We start from the raw sequence: 20,704 nt of genomic DNA on the forward strand, positions 1-20,704 counted from the left end.
TGCAGCTCATCAACAAATTCTGGACATGTTCAAGCATTTCTAATAGATTCAACTGGTAAATGAGATTAGTTTCAGGGAGCAATAACAGAGAAATTTGAATATTTTGGAGGCAAAGTTAGTGAGAAAGTTATTAAAATTAGTGGCCAAATATATTTACAGGCAAAGGACTGTGTACTTAACAAAATTCTGACACAAGGAAGATGTGAAAATTTTGTAAGGATTCAGGAAGGAATACAAGAAAAGGTCAATTATCTCAATCAAAGAATGAACAAAGAGACTGGTAAATTCAATGCAATTTCATGCTGCTGCATTGAGTTTTCTGTTAATAAAAAGTCTGATCCCACAGGTGAAATGCATCTAGTAGTCTTCATTGATGAATGTAAGAAAATGTTAATGAAGAGACTGCCAGAAAAAGACCAATTTAGAATGGAAGAGCAGCTTTCAGGGCATGCACAAGGCTAGGTCCTTAAAGCCTCGGGTGGATGTACAAGTTCTGAAGAATCTGTCACCAAATGTTGGTCAAACTAAAGAAGAGAGATGTAAAGAAGGAATCCACAGGTGCCACGAACTGTACTTCTCATTTCCAAGAGACAATGAAGGCTTTTTGCAAACATGTCACTCATAAATTAGAATACATAGATCCAACCATGAAGAGGATATTACAGATGAACTAAGCTGGAAATTGCCAGGGGAAGTCCAGAAAATCCTGAGTATTTTTGGTAGTAGCCTTGATATTTTTTTTAGGTTGAGTAGTGTCTTAATCACGCACAACAATGGTACCAATGAATCTATTATGGTATGTAACACATGGGAACAAGAAGAGGTCGTAATATGGGTGACAAAAGAGGTAAAGGCCACGGTGGTTTAAATGGCCAGACACATTCCAACAGCCAGGTAAACTAAATACTACTGGGATAAGGACTGACTTGAAGCATGGTGAAACAATTGACTGCGCACAGAACGCCATCTCTAAATGGGTATGTTATCATGGAATGTATTATCCAGCAAAATGGAAGAGGTTATCTGGCAAAACAGTAAACAGAGAACCTGTTAGGGGTTATAAAAAGCTGTGAGAGGCTACAGAAAGCTAAGTCCCACATGGAAGCAAGCATACAATAACAAATGATGGTAGTTGTAAGCTGCAAATTCAGCATGATCCTCAAGACTAAATTATTGTGGGAGAAGAAAGATTGGATAGCCAGGTTTTTTTAAATACCAGAGCTACCAATGGTGTGTAAATACCAGAAATGAGTCAATTCCACAATTACCTGATAGGTTCTATGCTATTTGAGTGAGGAGTGATGGAAATTTGTGAGCCAATGAAGGACAGAGTGTGAGATATCTTTGACTTGGGGGAAGGATTACTAAAGTATGAGAAAGAGAATGGAAAAGTATTTAAGAATAGATATGAGATGAAGAGAGAGATGTTGACCATTGTAGAAGAAGGGGAAGAAGACAGTGAAGATAGTAGTGGTTGGGCTAGTGAAGTGGAAATTGTTGATTTGCCAGAGGATGATTCAAAGGAGAAACAGTATTTGAATCAACTGTGCTATGCAGTATGAAGGTACACGAAACTCAAAGGTAACTGATTTGGTTGAAGCCAGCATACTATGAGCACATAACATAAAGAAGGTAGTGGAAATGCCTGTATCCACAACAAAAATTATAAGAGCTACAGGAAGTCAAAGCAAAGCATAAAGAAAACAAATTTATCTGTCACTAGTCATTGAGGTAGAATATGAGGTTTTATTGGTTCCTAATTTGAGGCTCATTACAATGATTCAGGCAGACTGTATGAATAAGATTAAAGCTCTAGGTGATTACGGTATAGAAACAGAAAATTTAGTAACAAAGGGTCAAATGGAAAAGTCAAATACAATGAATACGTAATGAATGAACATGATACATGATTTTATAGATAAACTGAAGGTAGCAGTCAGGTCAATTGGTATCATGCCTAAAGATGATATAGGAAATACAAATACTCAACCTCAGATTGGCAAAGAAATAGTAAAAGGTGAAGTTCACGAAATAGTGTAGGGATTAGAAGACCTTTCTGAAAGACAATGAGAAGATCAACTGAAGTTAATAATAGACATTAGAGAGGTGTTTTCTGAGAGACCTGGCAACGTAATGGGTTATGACTCTAACCCGAGCAAAAAGCCTCATGAACTGTTTTATGCAAAATCATGCCCCATTCATTTGGCAAAAAGAGAACACAATTTATGATAACTTACACTGGTGATAATATAGACTGGTTGAACAAAACAGGCAGTTCCAGAGATAAATGACAGTGGAGGTCATGAGGTAAATAAATAACCAAATCAAGTCCAGAGTATTGTAAATCATTATAAGCATATACAACAAGCCAGGGATCAATCCAAATCATTAATGTAAATCAAGCAAGGTCAAATCATTACTATTCAATGGCACATAACTATTGGCTTCAGTTACTCCCGTGAGACTGGCTAACAACATCCAGGCTGTGGTATTTAGTGGTAAGCACTTGTCAGAAAACAGCACCACCTTACTTGCTTACCAGGGCTGCTGCACCTTGCATGAGTGCAGACCATGGCCATTGTCCATAGCCCAAGTATCTTCCATGCACTGTCCCTATCGATACTGGAGCTATGCGGAGAATCTGAATCACTGTCAGATACTACAGCCCTCCTCCTTAAATTGGCATGTAGGGTCAAAAGTGGCCTGGCATGTGCTGACTTCACCAAAGGAAGGGGAGAAAATAAGGCAGGAATCCCCACCAAAGGCTCTCACAATGGGTCCTCAACGTGATCAGCTGGGTTATAAGGCGAAGCCATCTGTGGAAGTACTGGCCAACTGACAGGATCCAGAGCATAGTTTGGTCCAGCCTGCAGAGGAATGGGTGCCAGATGTAGTGGAAATGGGACCAACAGTTCTGCCTCCAAGGGCTCCACTGGCCGAGAGTGCTCAACTTCTGTCTATGTTGAGAGGCAGGTGCCACCAGTGGTGGAGGTAGAAGCCAGAATGAGCTTAAGCAGAAGAAGTGGTTCCATCTCTGTTGACTCCCTTCACCAGTCATTGTTGACTTCCTGTCAACACCTAACATGAGGGTGGAGATTGTAGTGGCAAGAGGCAGGCTGGTGAGCTGGCTTATCCCTGGAGTGATTGGGGAAGTCATGCCCAAATGACATTGGAGGGGAAAGGAGGTGGGGTATGTTCCACTGAGGTCAGAGCTAGTTTCAATGCCAGACCTGCTGTTCCTCTCTGGCCACAGCCTCAAATATCTGCTGCCCCCTATTGCTGATGATGACACTCTGGTGTCCACCTGGAGTTCTGGTCAAAGTATGAGCCCAGATGCGAGAGTCTATGCAGTAATATGGCTGTGTGCAGGGGCACAGTAGGTCAAACAGGGTGTGGGATTTGTGCCTGTGTAAAATTTTAGCTAGGCTACATCCTTTTATGGAGGCAGGCCAGTACATGGCAAGAAAGCTGGTGAGTGATCCATCGATTCAGTCGTCAACATTATTTTCTATATCTGTGTCTTGAATGTCCCGACCATCCACTCAGCTTACAAATTGGATGCAGAATGCAAAGGGGCCCTGGTCAACTGCTCAATGCTACTCCATTGCCACAAATTCTGAAACACAGACACTGTGAACTGATGGCCATTGTCATACTGGATGTGTCCTCCAAATTTATTTAACTTTATTTTTTCCCTTGAGGAAGCCATAGGGAAGACAGTACTGTCTAAGGTGGAGAGGGATTATTTCATTAAGCACAGGACACCTAAGGTCATATTATCTGATAATGACCTCAAGTTTACATCAGAAGTTTGTAAGAAGGGTCTTGGGGATTGTGGGGTACATATCAGTATACAAGCAACCTAGCTGAGGGGTTTCTGTGAGAGATTGGGAAATCATGTGGCACATATACTGGTGAGTGGACATAATACTTGTGAGATCCGAGTTTCTCCCAGTGTATGCAATGTTCAGTCAGTTGACTTTATCCACAACCGCTGATATTTCGAAAGTGACCATGCTGTCATTTACAAGGTAAAACTGTAGCAAGTAAGTGTTATACAAGTGAATTTAAAACCTCAGTTTGCAGAGAAAATCCAGAAAAGTCACACACACACACACACACACACACACACACACACACACACACACACCACACACACACTGTAAATACTAGTACCACCGCACAGCGAAAGATTATCAGTGCCAGAAGTTATCAAGAATTAAAATTACTTAAATATTGAGTGAGGTGGCACTAACTCTGTCCACTTCTAGACCAGGGAGAGAGCAGGATTCAATGCAGGATTTAAGCAAAAACCTTTGGCTTATAAGGTTACTTGGTAATTTAATCTCAACTGCTTCCTTAATAACTCTATCAAAATAGCTGAACGTGCATGTCAGAATCTCCTTGTTATTACATTCCATAGGATGACTGGTGCCAAACAACATTCTATAATAGCTGATTACCTCGGCTGTTGTAACCGTGTGTGATACTTATGCTCAGTACAATGGTCCTACAAGATCCTGATTGTCTGACCAATAGATGACAAGCCACAACTGCAATGAATACTATAGACACCCATCTTACGCAAACCAAGATCTAAAAGGAACCTAAAACAACCCTAATATTAGATGGAAGTTGGAAAACACATTTGACATTACATTTCTGCAAAATGTGACAAATATTGTTGGCAGTGCTCTCTGCGTAAGTCAGAAAGGCCATAGACCTTGGTGCAAACTCAGTATTATCATCACTCACCTGGTACACAGTTGACTAATAGTGCCACACACACCTGATATTTCTTTCACTACATCCATTCTGATGGAAAATGACCATTGGTTAACTCAGCTGACAAACTCTCAGGGTCTAAAATGATATGGACACTTTGAACCAAGGAATGAAGTATCCCTTTACACTGAGCTGGTTGGTAACAACTATCAGCCCATAGAAACAAGTCAGTGTGAGCAGGATTTCTATGAACAGAATGTTGCAACATAACATCAACCTTCCTCCTGACCAACATATCAAAGTAGGTAAGGCAGCCATCCTTCCCACCTCCACCGTGAAATGAGCATTCGAGTGCATTGAATTCAGGTGTTCTAAAAAGTAATTTAAATTATCATTGTCATGAGGTGAAACAACAAAAATATTGTCTACATATCTGAAAAAAGATGCAGGTTTCATAGTTGTTGACTCCAAGGCGCTTTCCTCATCGTCTTCCATAAACACATTTGCAATAAAATGTGACAATGAGCTTCCTATTGCAGCTCTTTATGTCTGGTCATTGAATAAAAAGTAAGTGGCAAACCTAACCTCAATTAACTGTAACGAATCACACAGAGGAACATATTTATGGAAGATTTCGAGGAATGTGCCTTGGTGTCAGGAACTTTGAAACCTGCATCTCTCTCTCTCTCTCTCTCTCTCTCTCTCTCTCTCTCTCTCTCTGTCTCTCTTCCACCCCAGATACATAGATGATATTTTGTTGTTTGGCCTCATGGCAGTGAGAATTTGAAAGACTGTTTAAAATACTTGAATTCAAATCACCTAAATATTTGTTTCACGATGGAGATGGAAAAGGCTGATGTCTTCCCTTCCTTGATGTGTTGGTCATGAGGAAGACTGATGATATGTTGGGACGTGCTATTTACAGGACGTTTGCTCACACTGACTTGTACCTACAGGCTGATAAGTTGTCACCATCCAGCTCAGCATGAAGGGGTACCTCGTATCTTGGTTCACAGTGCTCATGTCACTTCAGATCCTGAGAATTTCCCAGCTGAGTTCACCTATCTTGAGGTCACCTTCCATCAGACTGGATATAGTGAAAGATGGATAAGATGTGTGTTACGCTGTCGACCAACTGTGTACCAGATGAGTGATGATAATCTGAGTTGGCACCAAGGTCAATGGACTTCCTGCATTATGAATGGAGCATCTCCAGCTAGACTGGTTGCATTTTGAGAAATATGATGTGAAATATGTTTTCTGGGCTCTATTTAAGGTTAGGGCCCTATGAGGCTCCATTAAGGATGATCTTGGTTTACATAAGTTGGGCATATGTTGTGTTGCTTGCAGTTATGGCACATTATATATTGGTCAGACAATTAGGACCATGGAGCACCAGTGTATTGAGCATAAGCAGCACACAAATGTACAACAGCTGAGCAAATCAGCTATTGCAGAACACTGTCTTGGCACCAGTCATCCTATGGAATATAACAACATGGAGATTCTGACATGCACTTCCAACTATTGGGATAGTGATATTAAGGAAGCAGTGAAGATTAAACTAGCGAATAAAACAGTAAATAGAGGTGGAGAGGTGCTGTGGTTTTCCCTTGAAAATGACAAGATGGTCACTTGCCAAAATACTGGTCATTGTCAACAATGTCACCTGCCTGCAGTCATGTAAATGTTTTGAACATAATACTTGGTTAGAACATGAACTGAATTTTGAAGTAATAATTAATGATTTAATACATAACAATACTGGTTAAATCCCTAGCAAAATCAGGTTAGGGATGAACCTGAGAAATAATGTAGAAAAGAATATGTCTTGCCCACCATGGAAAGAGCTGACATCAGCAGAGAAAAGAAAAGTTGTGAAAGGGGAAATGGAAAAGAGCACCCAAACTAGGAAGAAGGGGCATGATGCAAATACGGTGTTGGTCAAAACACATGAAAGGTCCTGTGAAACCAACGATGAAGTCTCAAAGTTTTTTGGAGGTTATAAGAGACCATTTGAAGTAGCAGATACTCCCCACACAACAGCTTTTAAATTGAGATACTCTAAATCCCTAAACATGTTTGGAATGAGAAATACTAAATTATCTCACATGGTATGAGGAAAGGAAAAATAATGAAAAGGCAGCAGGAACTTCACCCCTAAGTGAACATGTATATGGTGTACACTGCTTCCCAAACTGCTTGCAGTTTTATTTAATTTTCATTTTTTTCTGAACTGCATTCTCTTAACCTTATATGTTTTCTATTCAGTTATTTGTTTTGAGCTGTAATATGTATCCTAGAGTATGACAAAAGAAAGAGAAGTATTACCAAGTGATTGAGAACTGTGTATGTGGGTGTAGGTGTCATAATTGTTAAGTAAGGATGAAAGAAAAGCGCTTGTTAAGATCTGGACCGAGAAAGAAAAATGGTGTGCAACAAAGATTCTCAACTAAATTAGAATGGCTATGGCAGCATTAACAATTTCAACTGTAGATTAAAGGGACATCAGAGAAAGTAGAATAATAGTGGGAAAAGATGTGGGAAGCATTTTGAATGACAATAAATAAATGGTGGCCCTCTCTTAAGAAATGAAAATCATAAAGTATGCATGCATAAAATACCACAGAGTAGATTACTATTTGAGTATAAAAATATGTTTGCAGAAGTAAAAAGACAGCGTAACTCAAAAGGGTTTAAAGGATTTGAAGAAAGAATAGATAAGAGAACAAAAGAGGAAAAAAGGAGATTTTACTGAATGATTAACAGAATATAAAAGAATGAGACATTCTGATACAAGCCAGAACACTACCCCCCCCCCCCTGCCCCCCCCCCCCAGTATTGTTTCTTCATTTATTTGCTGCAGGTCAGGAAAGTGGGGAGAGGGGGGGAGTTCTCAAATAAGATACAGCTTACAAATAGAAGATAAATTTATGAATGTTAGTGAAGTGCATAGATGGAAGCAGGAAAGCTAAAAAATAGGAAGAAAGAATCTAGACATTAAATGGGCAATTCAAGAATATTGAGCAATCTGGGGGGGGGGGGGGGGGGGGGGCAAAAAAAAAATGGCCTTTAGTCCCATTATCAAAGCACTGGGGGTATACCTTACAAACAATGTTGACACTATTCATAGAACATGTGGTGGTCCCAGTTTCGAGATCAAACAGTCCACAGCAAGAGACAAGGAATTTCTACATCTTATCCATAATAGGCATTGAGTAATTATACAGCTAAATAGGAAATCAATTTTCCAGTAGTCACTATAGACAAACCACAGAAAGGTGAGCAGAGTCTCAGTATTCCCAATCACGGATAAGGTTCGTAACTGAGAATAAAAATTAGTGTAAATGTTACAGCTATCAAATGACAGTAGAGACTATAACTGTTTGAAAGAATATACTGTGGTTAGGAAGGGCAGTGCCGTGGAAATAATTTTCTCATGGGACAGCACTTATGCATATACAAAGATGGTGATAATGTCATGTACACAACTTCGTACACAGGTGAATCATGTTTCTGACATGATTAAAGTGCACAATAGGAATTAACAGACTCTGAACGCGGAATGATAGACACCTGAGAAATTCAATTTGGAAATCGTTAGGGAATTCAATATTTAGAGAGGCAAAGTGTCAAGGGTGCGCTGAAATACTAGATTTCAGGTGTTATCTCTCACCATAGGCAACTGTGGTCGACAGACTTCACTTAACGACCGAGAGCAGTGTTGTTTGCATATAATTGTCAGTGCTGACACGCAAGCAACACCATGAAATAACAGCAGACATCAATGTGGGACATACCACAAACATACCCATTAGGACAGTGGAGCAAAATCTGGCAGTAATGGGCTACGGCAGCTGATGACTGATGCAAGTGCCTTTGCTAACAGCGTAACATCACCTGCAGCACCTCTCCTGGGCTTGTGACAATTTTGGTTGGACCTAAATGACTGGAAAACTGTGGCCTGGTCAGATGAGTCCTGGTTTCAGTTGGTAAGATCTAATGGTAGGGTTTGATTGTGGTGCAGACATCATGAAGCCATGGACACAAGTTGTCAACGAGGTGCTGTGCAAGCTGGTGGTGGCTCCACAATGATGTGGGCTGTGTTTACATGGAACGGACACAGTCCTCTGAGCCAAATGAACTGATCATTGACTGGAAATGATTGGGCTAGTTGGAGACCATTTGCAGCTGCTCTTGGACTTCATGTTACCAAATAACAATGGAATTTCTATGAATGACAATGTGCCGTGTTTCCAGGCCACAACTGTTTGCGACTGGTTTGAAGGACATTTTGGACAATTCAAGTGAATAATTTGGTCACCCATATTTCCTGACACAAATCCCACTGAATATTTATGGGACATAATTGAGAGGTCAGTTCGTGCACAAAATCCTGCACCAGCAACAGTTTGGCAATTATTAATGGCTAATGAGGCAGCAAGGCATAATATTTCTGCAGGGGACTTCCAACAACTTGTTGAGACCATGCCACCTTGATCTGTTGCACTAAGCTGGGCAACAGAAGGTCCAACACAGTATTAGGAGGTACCCCATGACTTTTATAATCTTAGTGTAATTTTTATTGCAAACTTTTTAGGGGCATTCAATGAGTAATGTAACACTTCTCCTCTTCTCCCCCCATCTCCCCACAGAAAGCCGGTTGGTTTTATTGAGGATTCCAACACACCATATTATTCTCCACTCTTTTGGCTACAAAACCCTATGTTTCAACATAATCTCCACTCAATGTCACTGCATATGCCTCCTTACTGGGAGGGTCTGTATGCCCACATGGTATTGCTCTACTGGTTGACATTAGAGCCAACATTTTGCTGCATCAATAACCTTCACATCATCCACATACTGCTTCCCATGCAGTGCACCCTTCATTGGGCCAAACACATGGAAGTTGGAAGGTGCGAGATCCAGGGGTGTAGGATGGATGAGGAAGAACAGCCCACTAAAGTTTAGTGAGCTCCTCTTGGATTGGCGGACTTGAATGAGACCTTGTGTTGTCATGGAGAAGGAGAGGTACATTTGCATTTTTGTGGCAACAAACATGGTGAAGCTGTTTATTCAATTTCCTAATCATATCATCTTACACTTCAGAGCCAATTGTTACACTGAAACAGAATAACCTCTTCAGAGGCCCAGAAGACCATCACCATGACTTTATTGGCTGAGGGTGTGGTTTTGAACTTTTTCTTCAGAGGAGTTGTGTAGTGCCACTCCCCGAATTGTTGTTATATTTCTGGTTCGAAGTGACGCACCCATGTTTCATCGCCTGTGACAATTATTGACAAAAATCTGTCACGATCAGCCTCGTAAGGCGCAAGCAATTTTGCACAGATGGTCCTTCATTGCTCTATATGGTCTTCTTTTAGGCAGTATGGAATCCATTGGGCACACACCTTTGAGTACCTCTTAGCTAGTGGATGAGTGTGCCAGTACTACCAGCAGAGACAGCCAGTTGGCAGTGAGGTGTTAAGGCTGTGCCCCATAAATGACCTTGAATGAGAGTGTCTGCATGTTCCAATATTGCAGGAATCAAAGTTGTGCGTGGCTGGCCAACACATGGGAGATTGGACAGCTCTGTGCGACCTCATTGTAGTGATGACAGGTCCCTCATTCAATGACTCATCTTGCTTTTCTTCACTTCCACATCTCTGCAGATATTCTGCAAGTGCCTATGAATATCTCTGATGCTCCAGTTTTACACCAAAATAAACTCAATGACAGCTCTCTGCTTGGAATGCACCTCAGTTACAGATGCCAGTTTGAAGGTCACCTGTAGTGCTGGCACCTATTGAACTTCATTGAAGTATAGGGACTGAAGTAGGTATACTGCATGATGTCTCACAACAAATTCTGCATTTTTTCAACCAAACGGGATGAGAAAAAAAAAATGTTGCATTACTTATTGAACACCCCTTCTAGTATATTTTTTTGCAAGATTTTGACCAGACCCAGAAAAGTCTGTTACGGACACTGATCGATGTTGCAATGGCTTTTACTGCACCGTAAGGTTGACATTTTGTTTATTTATACTGAAAATAAGTAAATGCTAGGGCTATGTGTATCAGATTGACATTTACAACACTACTCAGATGGATAAGAAGGCTGAATCCGGAAATTTGAAAAAGGTGCATTGTTGCGATGAAAGAATCTTTTGCTGTAAAGAAACTGGTTAATGGTTCCCAATATACTCCAGCTCATTATTCTTTCACAATAACATAAAGAAATGTGGGGAGATATGTAACAGTTTTGACATATTGGTGTAACATCTTTTCATTTATCAAATGCAATGCAATGCCACATTCAGGATATGCAGATGGATGCCTTCATGTCTTTTAGGTAGCAAACAAAGACACAGAGGATTGAGCACCTCTAATACTGGACAAGGAGCCTGTCATTCATGAAAAACTTGAGAGACATATTAAAACACCACCTCTTTTTGTTATTTTATAAACTCTTATGGTGTCAAATTTATGACCAAATAAGAGAGCAGTATATACTAAGTTTCTATAATATTCTGAACCATGTGAAGATCTAAAACATTAGGTAAATAAGTAGGCTGAAAACCAACCAACAACAGTGTTACCTGGTGGGGGCAGGAGCAATGAAACAGATGTGAGAGCACAGAAGTAGTGAAAGAGATGTCAGATAACAGGAGTAGTGAAAGAGATGTGAGAGCACATCCTCTGTGAAGCAAAAGAAAGTAGAAGGTTGTCAGACACATAAGCACAATACTGCATGTTGGCACAAGATTGCATGAGTAATAGTTTCAAACACATGGATGGCTGCCATTCTCTATGTCATGCAGAGGTTGATGCATGTGAGTTATGCTACAAGTAACTGCAGATGGGTACTTCATTGATAAGCACGCCAGGCAAAAATATATATATGCCTTTTTATGCATGTGAGTTATGCTACAAGTAACTGCAGGTGGGTATTTCTGTTGATAAGAATGCCAGGCAAAAAATTTGTCACTCCCAGGAGATATCATGCTAATAGTATTAAATGCCGCATCTAGCCTTTCTTCAGGTTTGCTATTATCCAGCTAAAGCCACTCAATAATTACCTGTAGGTCCTGCAGAGCTACCAACATGAGAGCATGTTGACTTGTAAGTTTCACCCGCTGTTCCAAATAGTCACAGACACTTTCTATGGGATTAAAGTCAGGTGATTCTGCGAGCCAGTTGAAGTGCAATAGGGTGCCTAAGTGTTTGTCAAACCAGGACCTTATGCGTGAACATTGCTGTTGTCATCTTGGGAGACTGCAACGTCCACAGCGTACTTATAATGAAGGTGCAGAAGAAAGATACTTATCATGATGATGAAGAAGAAAGAGCAACACTTGGTCACAAAGAATACTGAAATATACGTTCTAGTTCATTTTCATGGTAACCCAGGCGATTGGGTAAAAATCATGGTACAAAATGCACCCCCAAAACATCACAGAACCACCTGAGACCTGAACTACATCCTCAACATAGCACAGACTGAACATCTCATTGGAATGTAGCTGCACACAGGGTTTTGCATCATTTAAAAAGAAGGATTAGAAACTGAGAACAACAGATTCTGAAACCTGTTGTCATTGAGAAGCTGTGGTCATAGTTCCTATCTGGAATTCTGTCACATCTCCATATCAACACACCATAATGGCCTGATCCAAATGACCAAGGGGCAAATATGCATCAAATGACCAAGGGGCAAATACGCATCACTTCACTGCCACTACTTATGTCAGTGGTGGAGAGTCATAAGCCTAGTACCACCACGCACACACATTTCTTTCAACAATAAACTTTATTACAGCCAAACATTCATATAAAATTCTTCAGTAGTTAAACTAGTTTCAACTTAGCAGTAATGTTCAACAGCCCATACAATTATTTGGTGGCCTTCAACATCATTTCACACAGATTTTTGCCAAGAATAATTCTAAGGAGGACTGAAAATAGCTGAAATCAGTTAGTCAAAACAGTCTTTCACTTGCGTGATGAAGAACCAAAGAAGGAAGTGAAATAAAGCCATTGCATGAATGACAGTGCAGAGGGAGCAGATACCAATGTTAAGGTGCCCATCTTGCTGAATTTGGGTTCATTTTTTTTACGGAAAGTTACACTGTTGTCCACATTAAATAGAAAAATTGGGGTTGAAATAGTAGAAACAGTGATAGAATTCTACTATCTAGGAGGCATGATTCATGAAATGGTCAAAGAAAGGGGGACATAAAGGGCAGATTGGTATAAATGAAGAAAGCTTTCTTTAACTACTGTGGTATGCTGGTATTACAATATCAATGAATTTAGGAATATACCGGGTGGTCAAAAGGTCAGTATAAATTTGAAAACTGAATAAATCATGGAATAATGTAGATAGAGAGGTACAAATTGACACACATGCTTGAAATGGCACGTGGTTTTATTAGAAAAAAATAGAAAAGTTCAAAAAATGTCCGACATATGGCGCTTCATCTGATCAGAATAGCTATAATTAGCATAACAAAGTAAGACAAAGCAAAGATGATGTTCATTACAGGAAATGCTCAATATGTCCACCATCATCCCTCAACAATAGCTGTAGTCGAGGTATAATGTTGTGAACAGCACTGTAAAGCATGTCCAGAGTTATGGTGAGGCATTGGCGTCGGATGTCGTCCTTCAGCATCCCTAGAGATGTCGGTCGATCACAATACACTTGCGACATCAGGTAACCCAAAGGCCAATAATCGCACGGACTGAGATCTGGGGACCTGGGAGGTCAAGCATGACGAAAGTGGCAACTGAGCACACGATCATCACCAAACGCCACGCGCAAGAGATCTTTCAGGGCGTCTAGCAATACTTCCCCCCCCCCCCCCCCCTAATAAAACCCCATGTCATTCCAAGCATGTGTGTCAATTTTTACCTCTCTATCTACATTATTCTGTGGTTTATTAAGTTTTCAAATTTATACTGACTTTTTGATGACCCGGTATTACTCAAGATCTTCTTCTGGTGCAACACATAATCTAGAAGGGAAACTTGGGGTGAAAGCTTGGCAAAAAGAATCTGATATGTCATGAAACAAACAAGGCATTAAAAATTAAATGGACAATGTACTAAATAAGTGGGTATGTGGGTATTAGAAACAACAATACTGAAAATAGTCTATGGAAAACCTTTACCAGTATACTGACAACTGTGATTTGGAATAAATAAATGGTTAACTTGCTAATGCAAAGAGACGATACAAGGGGAAATAACAAATAGATTAAGACTGGAGAACAGAAACAATTCAGGTATATTAAGTACACATAGATGGAATGACTGTCCCATGATGTGAAGAAGAGAAATATAAAAATGAAATAATAATAATTACTACAAAAAGTACATGAGTTGTGTTACAGTAAAGTTGACATATTATTAACTGTGAATGAAAGGGATGGAAAGTCGATTTTCAATGACAACAATACTATAATTAAAATTTAAATGCTGCAAAGTGTCTGCTTTTCCTACAAATAAAGCTCTCCAATCTAGAACCAACCAATTGTCTCAGCAGATTATCTATCCTGATTTGACACAGGAAAAGCACTTCATTGCTTAGAAAATTACTTGAGCTGTAAAGAACCATTAGCACCTAGAAGGCAGACATTTCTCTTATGCCAGCGGCAGTAACCTTCCAAATTGTTTTATAAATCAAACATAATTGAGAGGGACGTTTGTGCCAGTTCAATATAGCCCAGAATAATTGCCCAGTTTGACTTCTGTAAGCATCAGCAATCTGGACAGAAATTTAAGACTGTTCACACTATAATGACCTAAATGGAATTTATTGTTGAAAGGCACTAAAATTTATACAGGGTGGTCAGGAACAGTCTGAAAGAACTGTAAGGATGTTGCAGGGTAGGTTGTGCTGCACTGATGTGATGCACTGCACAATTTCCGAACTAATTAGCATTCAAGTCTGTCAATCGGACTGCTGCATTAACAAATTCAAGCAACCTGCCAGAAACAGTGTCAGTTGTTCCCAAAGCATACAAGAGCACTCAGGCTTTGGCTCCAGTTCGATCCTTACTATCATCCTGTATCCCATTTTTTTTACTGCTCTCTTGTTCGGTTTTAGGAAACCAAATGAGAAATCATTTGTCACCACAGTCACTGGCAGGCCTTTCGAATTTGCGCACATTAACAGGCTGACTGGATAACTTCAGTGCTGATCAACTCATTAATGGCACAGCACATTGAATTTTTTCCTTAACAATTATTTCTCAGCACAACCTACCCTGCAGCACCCTTACAATCTTTTCAAATAGTTTCTGACCACCCAGTCATGAATATAAATAATTTAGCAGCTCAGTTTCATGACACGAAACATATGTCAGTGCAAGTTACAATAAAACAAACAGAACTACTTTGAGAGAATGACCTTAAATTCCAATTTTTTTATGACTACGTGTCTCTTCGCACCCTCAGAAGTGAATTCCTCTAAACCTGGGATCTGAGTGACCTGCCCTTCTTTCCAAACTTCCCCAACCAATCCCTCTTTACTTCCTGAAAAAAATATAAAAGTTCAAAAAGCTTGACAAGTTTCTCTCCAACACCCGTCCTGAGTATGTGTGTTTCTATTTGCAGTACCAGGAATTTTGCCTTCTGAAGCCAAGTTCTGATCAGCCACTCTGTCTCCTTGTAATTCTTGTTTAAATTTTCTATGGTTCAATTAAACGAAAAATCATGTACTTTATGTGTTCAACATCTGTGATATGGGAATGATACTCACTGCACAGTGTAAACAAAATTAAGCTGTTGTTGAAAAGCTACAATTCGATCTATTTTACAGACTTCACCAATGTTACAGATTTTATTTCTAACTGCTAAAAAAGAGAAATATAGAGGTCTTTCTGTCCATGACAGCTGTTGTTGAATATCTCAACTTCTAGCAAAGAAAAATAAAAATAGCAAATGTTAAATAGGTATTAACATTTACTTGCCATTTTAAATCAGAAACATTTTATCACAATAAAAAACTCAGTGACAAACAGCAGGAAGCTAAGCATTTGAAAACAAACTTTCAAGCAATGATTTTGCGTGATACTACCATCCCCATCACTATTTCAGTTATTACTAGTGGAATTAATATACTTTCCATTGCTGTTTAAAATTACGCCCAGGACTTGCTCTTAAAAGGACTTGATGGTTTGCTTTACAGGGAAGGTAAACTATCAAGAGCTGCATAAATCAGTGAAATGCATGTTATAGTAGGTAATATAATGTCTGAAACATAGTTTCAGTATTGTTAGGAAGGATTTGGAGATATTTTAAGTGATAGTATTAAATCCATCAACATATATCCATCAGGTTTGAAAATATCCCACAAAACAAATTTTCAATATTTCTTTGGTTGCAGTTTTTTCAACTTTGTTGTATTTACCTATAACAGTTCCATCTAAACTGAACATTCACGTTTGGGCCTTCAGTAGTTATCTAAGAAAGCGTAACTAACTTCAGAAATTTTCAAAATAAAACAGAATCAATTTGTCTTAGAACAAAACTAATATTCATGTATCTCAAAGCACTCTCTTCTGTTTTAAACTGTGATTACCATTACTTCTACATCTTCAACAAGCACATACTTTAAGTTCAGATGGCAGAATACAAAAACTAATGCAGTCTGAAATGAGAGATCAGTTTCACAATTTAATACTGGGAAAAATACTTTTTGTGTAGTACCTTTGGCCCTTCTCCTCGATTAGAGTCCTCACTAGATGTAAATGTGCTACTGGTGTCGATCCCAGAATCTTTGGTCTGTGAGTCCTGAGAACCCTGGCGATCTGCACCCCATCGCACAGCACTTCCAAGGTTCATCCAGTCCCGATCAGGACGGTCAAAGCGCACAGTCTTCTTTCTGCGTTCTGTGAAACGTCGACTGTCTCCTTCTTCCCACAGTTCTGAACACTCTTTCACTATTCTATCACGAAAAGCAAAGTATCGATCACGATAATCGTTGAGATCACGTGGAAATTTCTCCACTTCTTTCCTAGTTTCGTGTCTGTGCCGGCTACCGTTGCTGGAATGTCTTGAGTCTCTGTGAGATGCATAATGATTGTGGTTGTTGTGGTGGGTATTGGAATGGTGGCGATGGTGATGCAGGCGAGTCTGATAGTTTTCTACTTTCCCTACTGAAAATGTGACAGCAAAAACAAAATGAGAACTTGGGTTAGGTACAGGAAATGGCACAACACAAAATTTTCATACATGATACATTCATTTCACTTCTGCAAGTAAATCATTTGTTGTTGGGGAAAGGCATACAATTAACTACAACAACATTTGGAAGAGCAAAAATAAATAACATAACATTGCCAAATGCACACACTGCTAAGCACTGTACAAACTAGAGCAAGGAGTTTCCATTTTCAATAGCAGAACTTTGGGATACTCCTTTGGTTTCAGCTAAACTATTATGGTAATAGTTACAAAGATCACACATAATACGAGTTAAATGGCAGGGTACTGATGAGCAGCAAACTTGTGTCATATTAAGGCAATTTGGTTTACAAACCAAAATTCATCTTTCGAATTCCAAGGAAGTAATGATAATTTTGTTTCTTCCAGTTTTATGAATGAAGAGTATATCTGGAATAGACTTTAGAATTAGAGACACTGTTATTTATTTACAACAGAAAAATAAAATTCCTAATATGCTGAAAAAGTTCCAGCATTTGCCATTCATCGTTATTTGGGGGAACACTGCTACATCTGTAGAAATCTTAGGGTACCATCCTGAGGAAAATTTCATGCAAAGGAAAAAAAAAATGCAATTTGTCTCCATCTTTCTCACACGCATTCCCATTCTCTCTTCAAATTCAGGCCACCAATGACACACACACACACACACACACACACACACACACACACACACACACACACACACACTATAAGAAAAAGAGCACAATGGAAAAATTATTCAAGCTCATTTTGTACACCTCAGCTGCAAACATAGACAGACACTTATTAGGGCAGGGATGCCAACTTTAAAAAACGTATCTCACCGCCAGGAATTTCTTAATCTTTTCATCTAAAATGGCTTGTCTTTTCAATCTCTTCACAAGGTTGTCGGAATATCCTGAAAGAGAAAAGTATATTTTATCGTATGTGCAATAAGCAATGGGAGCAACAACTCAAATTCTTCAACACAGAACAGCTACTTTCTGCATCAGGTTCAAACCAGCAGTCTACACTCCTACTTTCACTATGCTCTATGATGAGGTTATTAACTTTGATCAGAATATACTTCTGAATTATTTCCCTGTATTTAGTACAATTAAATGTCACAACAGTGGAAAGGCTATAGAAAGTACAAAAACCATGTTGTTATGATTGAAACTCATTTGACACTTACACTAAAGTCAAGAGCAAATTCCCACAAATAATGAGACAATTAAACAGCTACACGTTAAAACTGTGTGTAATCTTTCAGTACACAATTAATCATCTGTGGTAGCATCAGGCTGCGATACAAACTGTAGGTCAAGCAAACAATCTTTAAAAGGTAGTTTCATTTTATCAGAAGTATATTAAGATATTGATTAGGCAACTAAACACATCATTCTAATCAACATGATATCTAAGGCATAAGACAGGTGTGAATTGCTAACTCAGTCTAAAGATGACTTTACATATTATACCTGTTGAGTGTATAGCTAGATTTGATTGTCCATAAATAATTCCAATACACCATTTCACTACAAAACTATCTTCACATCATTAACCTGCTACAGCAAAGGACAAGAGTCCTCCAACCGTCATCAAAAGACAGAATTGGCAAACAATTTGTTAAATCTGTGAAGCAAAACACAAGCTGATCAGTTTGCGTGAGTAAACCACAGTTTTGTGTTTGTCAAGTGCAAACAATTCCACTGCACAAAGTCTGTGCACTTGACAACAAGAGCAAATATACTGAAAGATCCTTGGCCACCTTAACGTATGCAACTATCTTAAATATCTAATGAAATCAATGGTGCCATACTATTATTCATATTGAGATTTAACAGGGTATTGTGGAACAGTGTTTCATATACAGAACTTTAATAACAGGTCTGAGTCCAGATTGCAATATTTTCAATATGTGTGAGATAGGTGTGTGAGAGGATGTCATCTCAGACTGCAAGTAATGAAGCCATGCAATTTCAAACTTGGACTTTCCCCATCCCAGCAGCAGCCTTGCATTTTCCTAATTGGACATATTTCACCAACCACAAGACATACATGAGCTTCTCCAGTTTCTCTTTTACAACACGGTAGACAATCCCTTAAAATCTCAACACACGCACACGCACACACACACACACACACACACACACACACACACACAGATGTTGAAAGCTCTACTTTATACACGCACACACACAGTGAGCCACATTTAACACACCTGAGGCAAAATGTGTTAGCATCTGACATACTAATCCTGCTGTAGTGCTTCAAGATATTCACTGCAGGTGCACTGGGCCCATGCTACACAAAATTGGCAATTGTATTGGAAACATATTGGTTTTTGTCCCCTCTAGGACATACTGTACAGCGCCTTGCAGAGTATATATGTATACATAGATGCTACACAGCTCACAACTGCTAAAAATGACAGTAATATTTTGCAAATCTGCAAACTTCAGCACTTTTCTCTCACTGGGAAATGAAATTGTTCCATAACATTCTCTCGATTTTCTTTAGTGAGGATAATTCACAGTTTTCACAAAATTTACATTCTATTCAGCTTCAACATTGTAAATATGATGATCAGATGTGTGGAAATCATGTCACCGTTACATAGCACCAAATTTCTGATAGAGATTAGCTAATAATAAAATTTTGTTAGCAATTAGATGGCTACATATTTTTCACTGATCGTAAGCTGCAGTCCAGTGTTCTAAAGGAGATAATCTAGTTTATTAGAGATCATTTTTTTATTTTTTAAAATAAAACAACTCAAATTATATCACAATGGTACGGAGAACTGTCTCCAGCTTCACGCAGTGTCAGTTCTCCTAAGGGAGACAACCTGTCAGCTTCATATTCAATTGAGAGTCTCTATTTGAACAAAATTCTCTATCAAGCTGCTGATAAATAGCCAGATATTTAATATTTCAATCCACAATTTGTATGTTTGGCAAAGGCCATTCACCAATCATGACACCTCAAAGAAGAGCTGAATAACTTATCTCAGATGCTGAGTCGCAGATAGGCACAACAAAAAGACTGTCACAAATAAAGCTTTTGGTCATGAAGGCCTTTGTCAACAACAGACGACAGACACACACAAAAACACACACACACACACACACACACACACACACACACACACACACACACATATGCAAATGCAACGCACAAACACAACTGCAGTCTCAGGCAACTGAAACCACTCTGATTTCAGTTGCCTGAAACTGCTGCTGCTGTGTGTGTGTGTGTGTGTGTGTGTGTGTGTGTGTGTGTGTGTCGTCTATTGTTGACAAAGGCCTTAATTGCCAAAAGCTTTATTTGTAACAGTCTTTTTGTTTTGCTTATCTGCGACTCAGCACCTCCGCTATACAGAGAGTAGCAACTTCCCTTTTCATGATATTGTTACATTCCATCCTGGATTTTCTATTGTTTGAGTCAATAACTTGTCTGATTAGTTAGGACACCAACCAAGAAATTTGAAAATCTCACATTGTGAAAGTTCCTAGCAGAATAAAACGGTGTGCCAGACCGAGACTTGAACTCAAGTTCAAGTCCCGGGCTGGCACACAGTTTTAATCTGTCAGGAAGTTTCATATCAGTGCACACTCTGCTGCAGAGTGAAAATCTCATTCTGTAAAAGTCTCATATTGTTCTTCAAGTCTCTCCTGTACATAATGCTCTTCCGTTTTCAACAATTAATCAATGTTTATGAAAATCAAGTGTTGGTTAGTACTTGTGGATATCAGTGTTGGTCAGTACCTGTGGATATC

At 39.2% G+C, this 20,704-nt stretch overlaps 1 protein-coding gene across 1 annotated transcript in view; it reads right to left on the bottom strand.

Annotated features, from left to right (window-relative positions):
• The window catches only part of LOC126457260 (regulating synaptic membrane exocytosis protein 2), a 1,246,504-nt gene that overhangs the window by 859,171 nt on the left and 366,629 nt on the right, over positions 1-20,704 (bottom strand). Inside the window, exon 5 of the mRNA XM_050093425.1 lies at positions 17,768-17,841. Coding sequence (XP_049949382.1) covers positions 17,768-17,841 — 74 coding nt within the window. The remainder of the gene's footprint in view (positions 1-17,767; positions 17,842-20,704) is intronic.

Source organism: Schistocerca serialis, chromosome 2, assembly GCF_023864345.2.
Source record: "Schistocerca serialis cubense isolate TAMUIC-IGC-003099 chromosome 2, iqSchSeri2.2, whole genome shotgun sequence".
NCBI lineage: Eukaryota > Metazoa > Arthropoda > Insecta > Orthoptera > Acrididae > Schistocerca > Schistocerca serialis.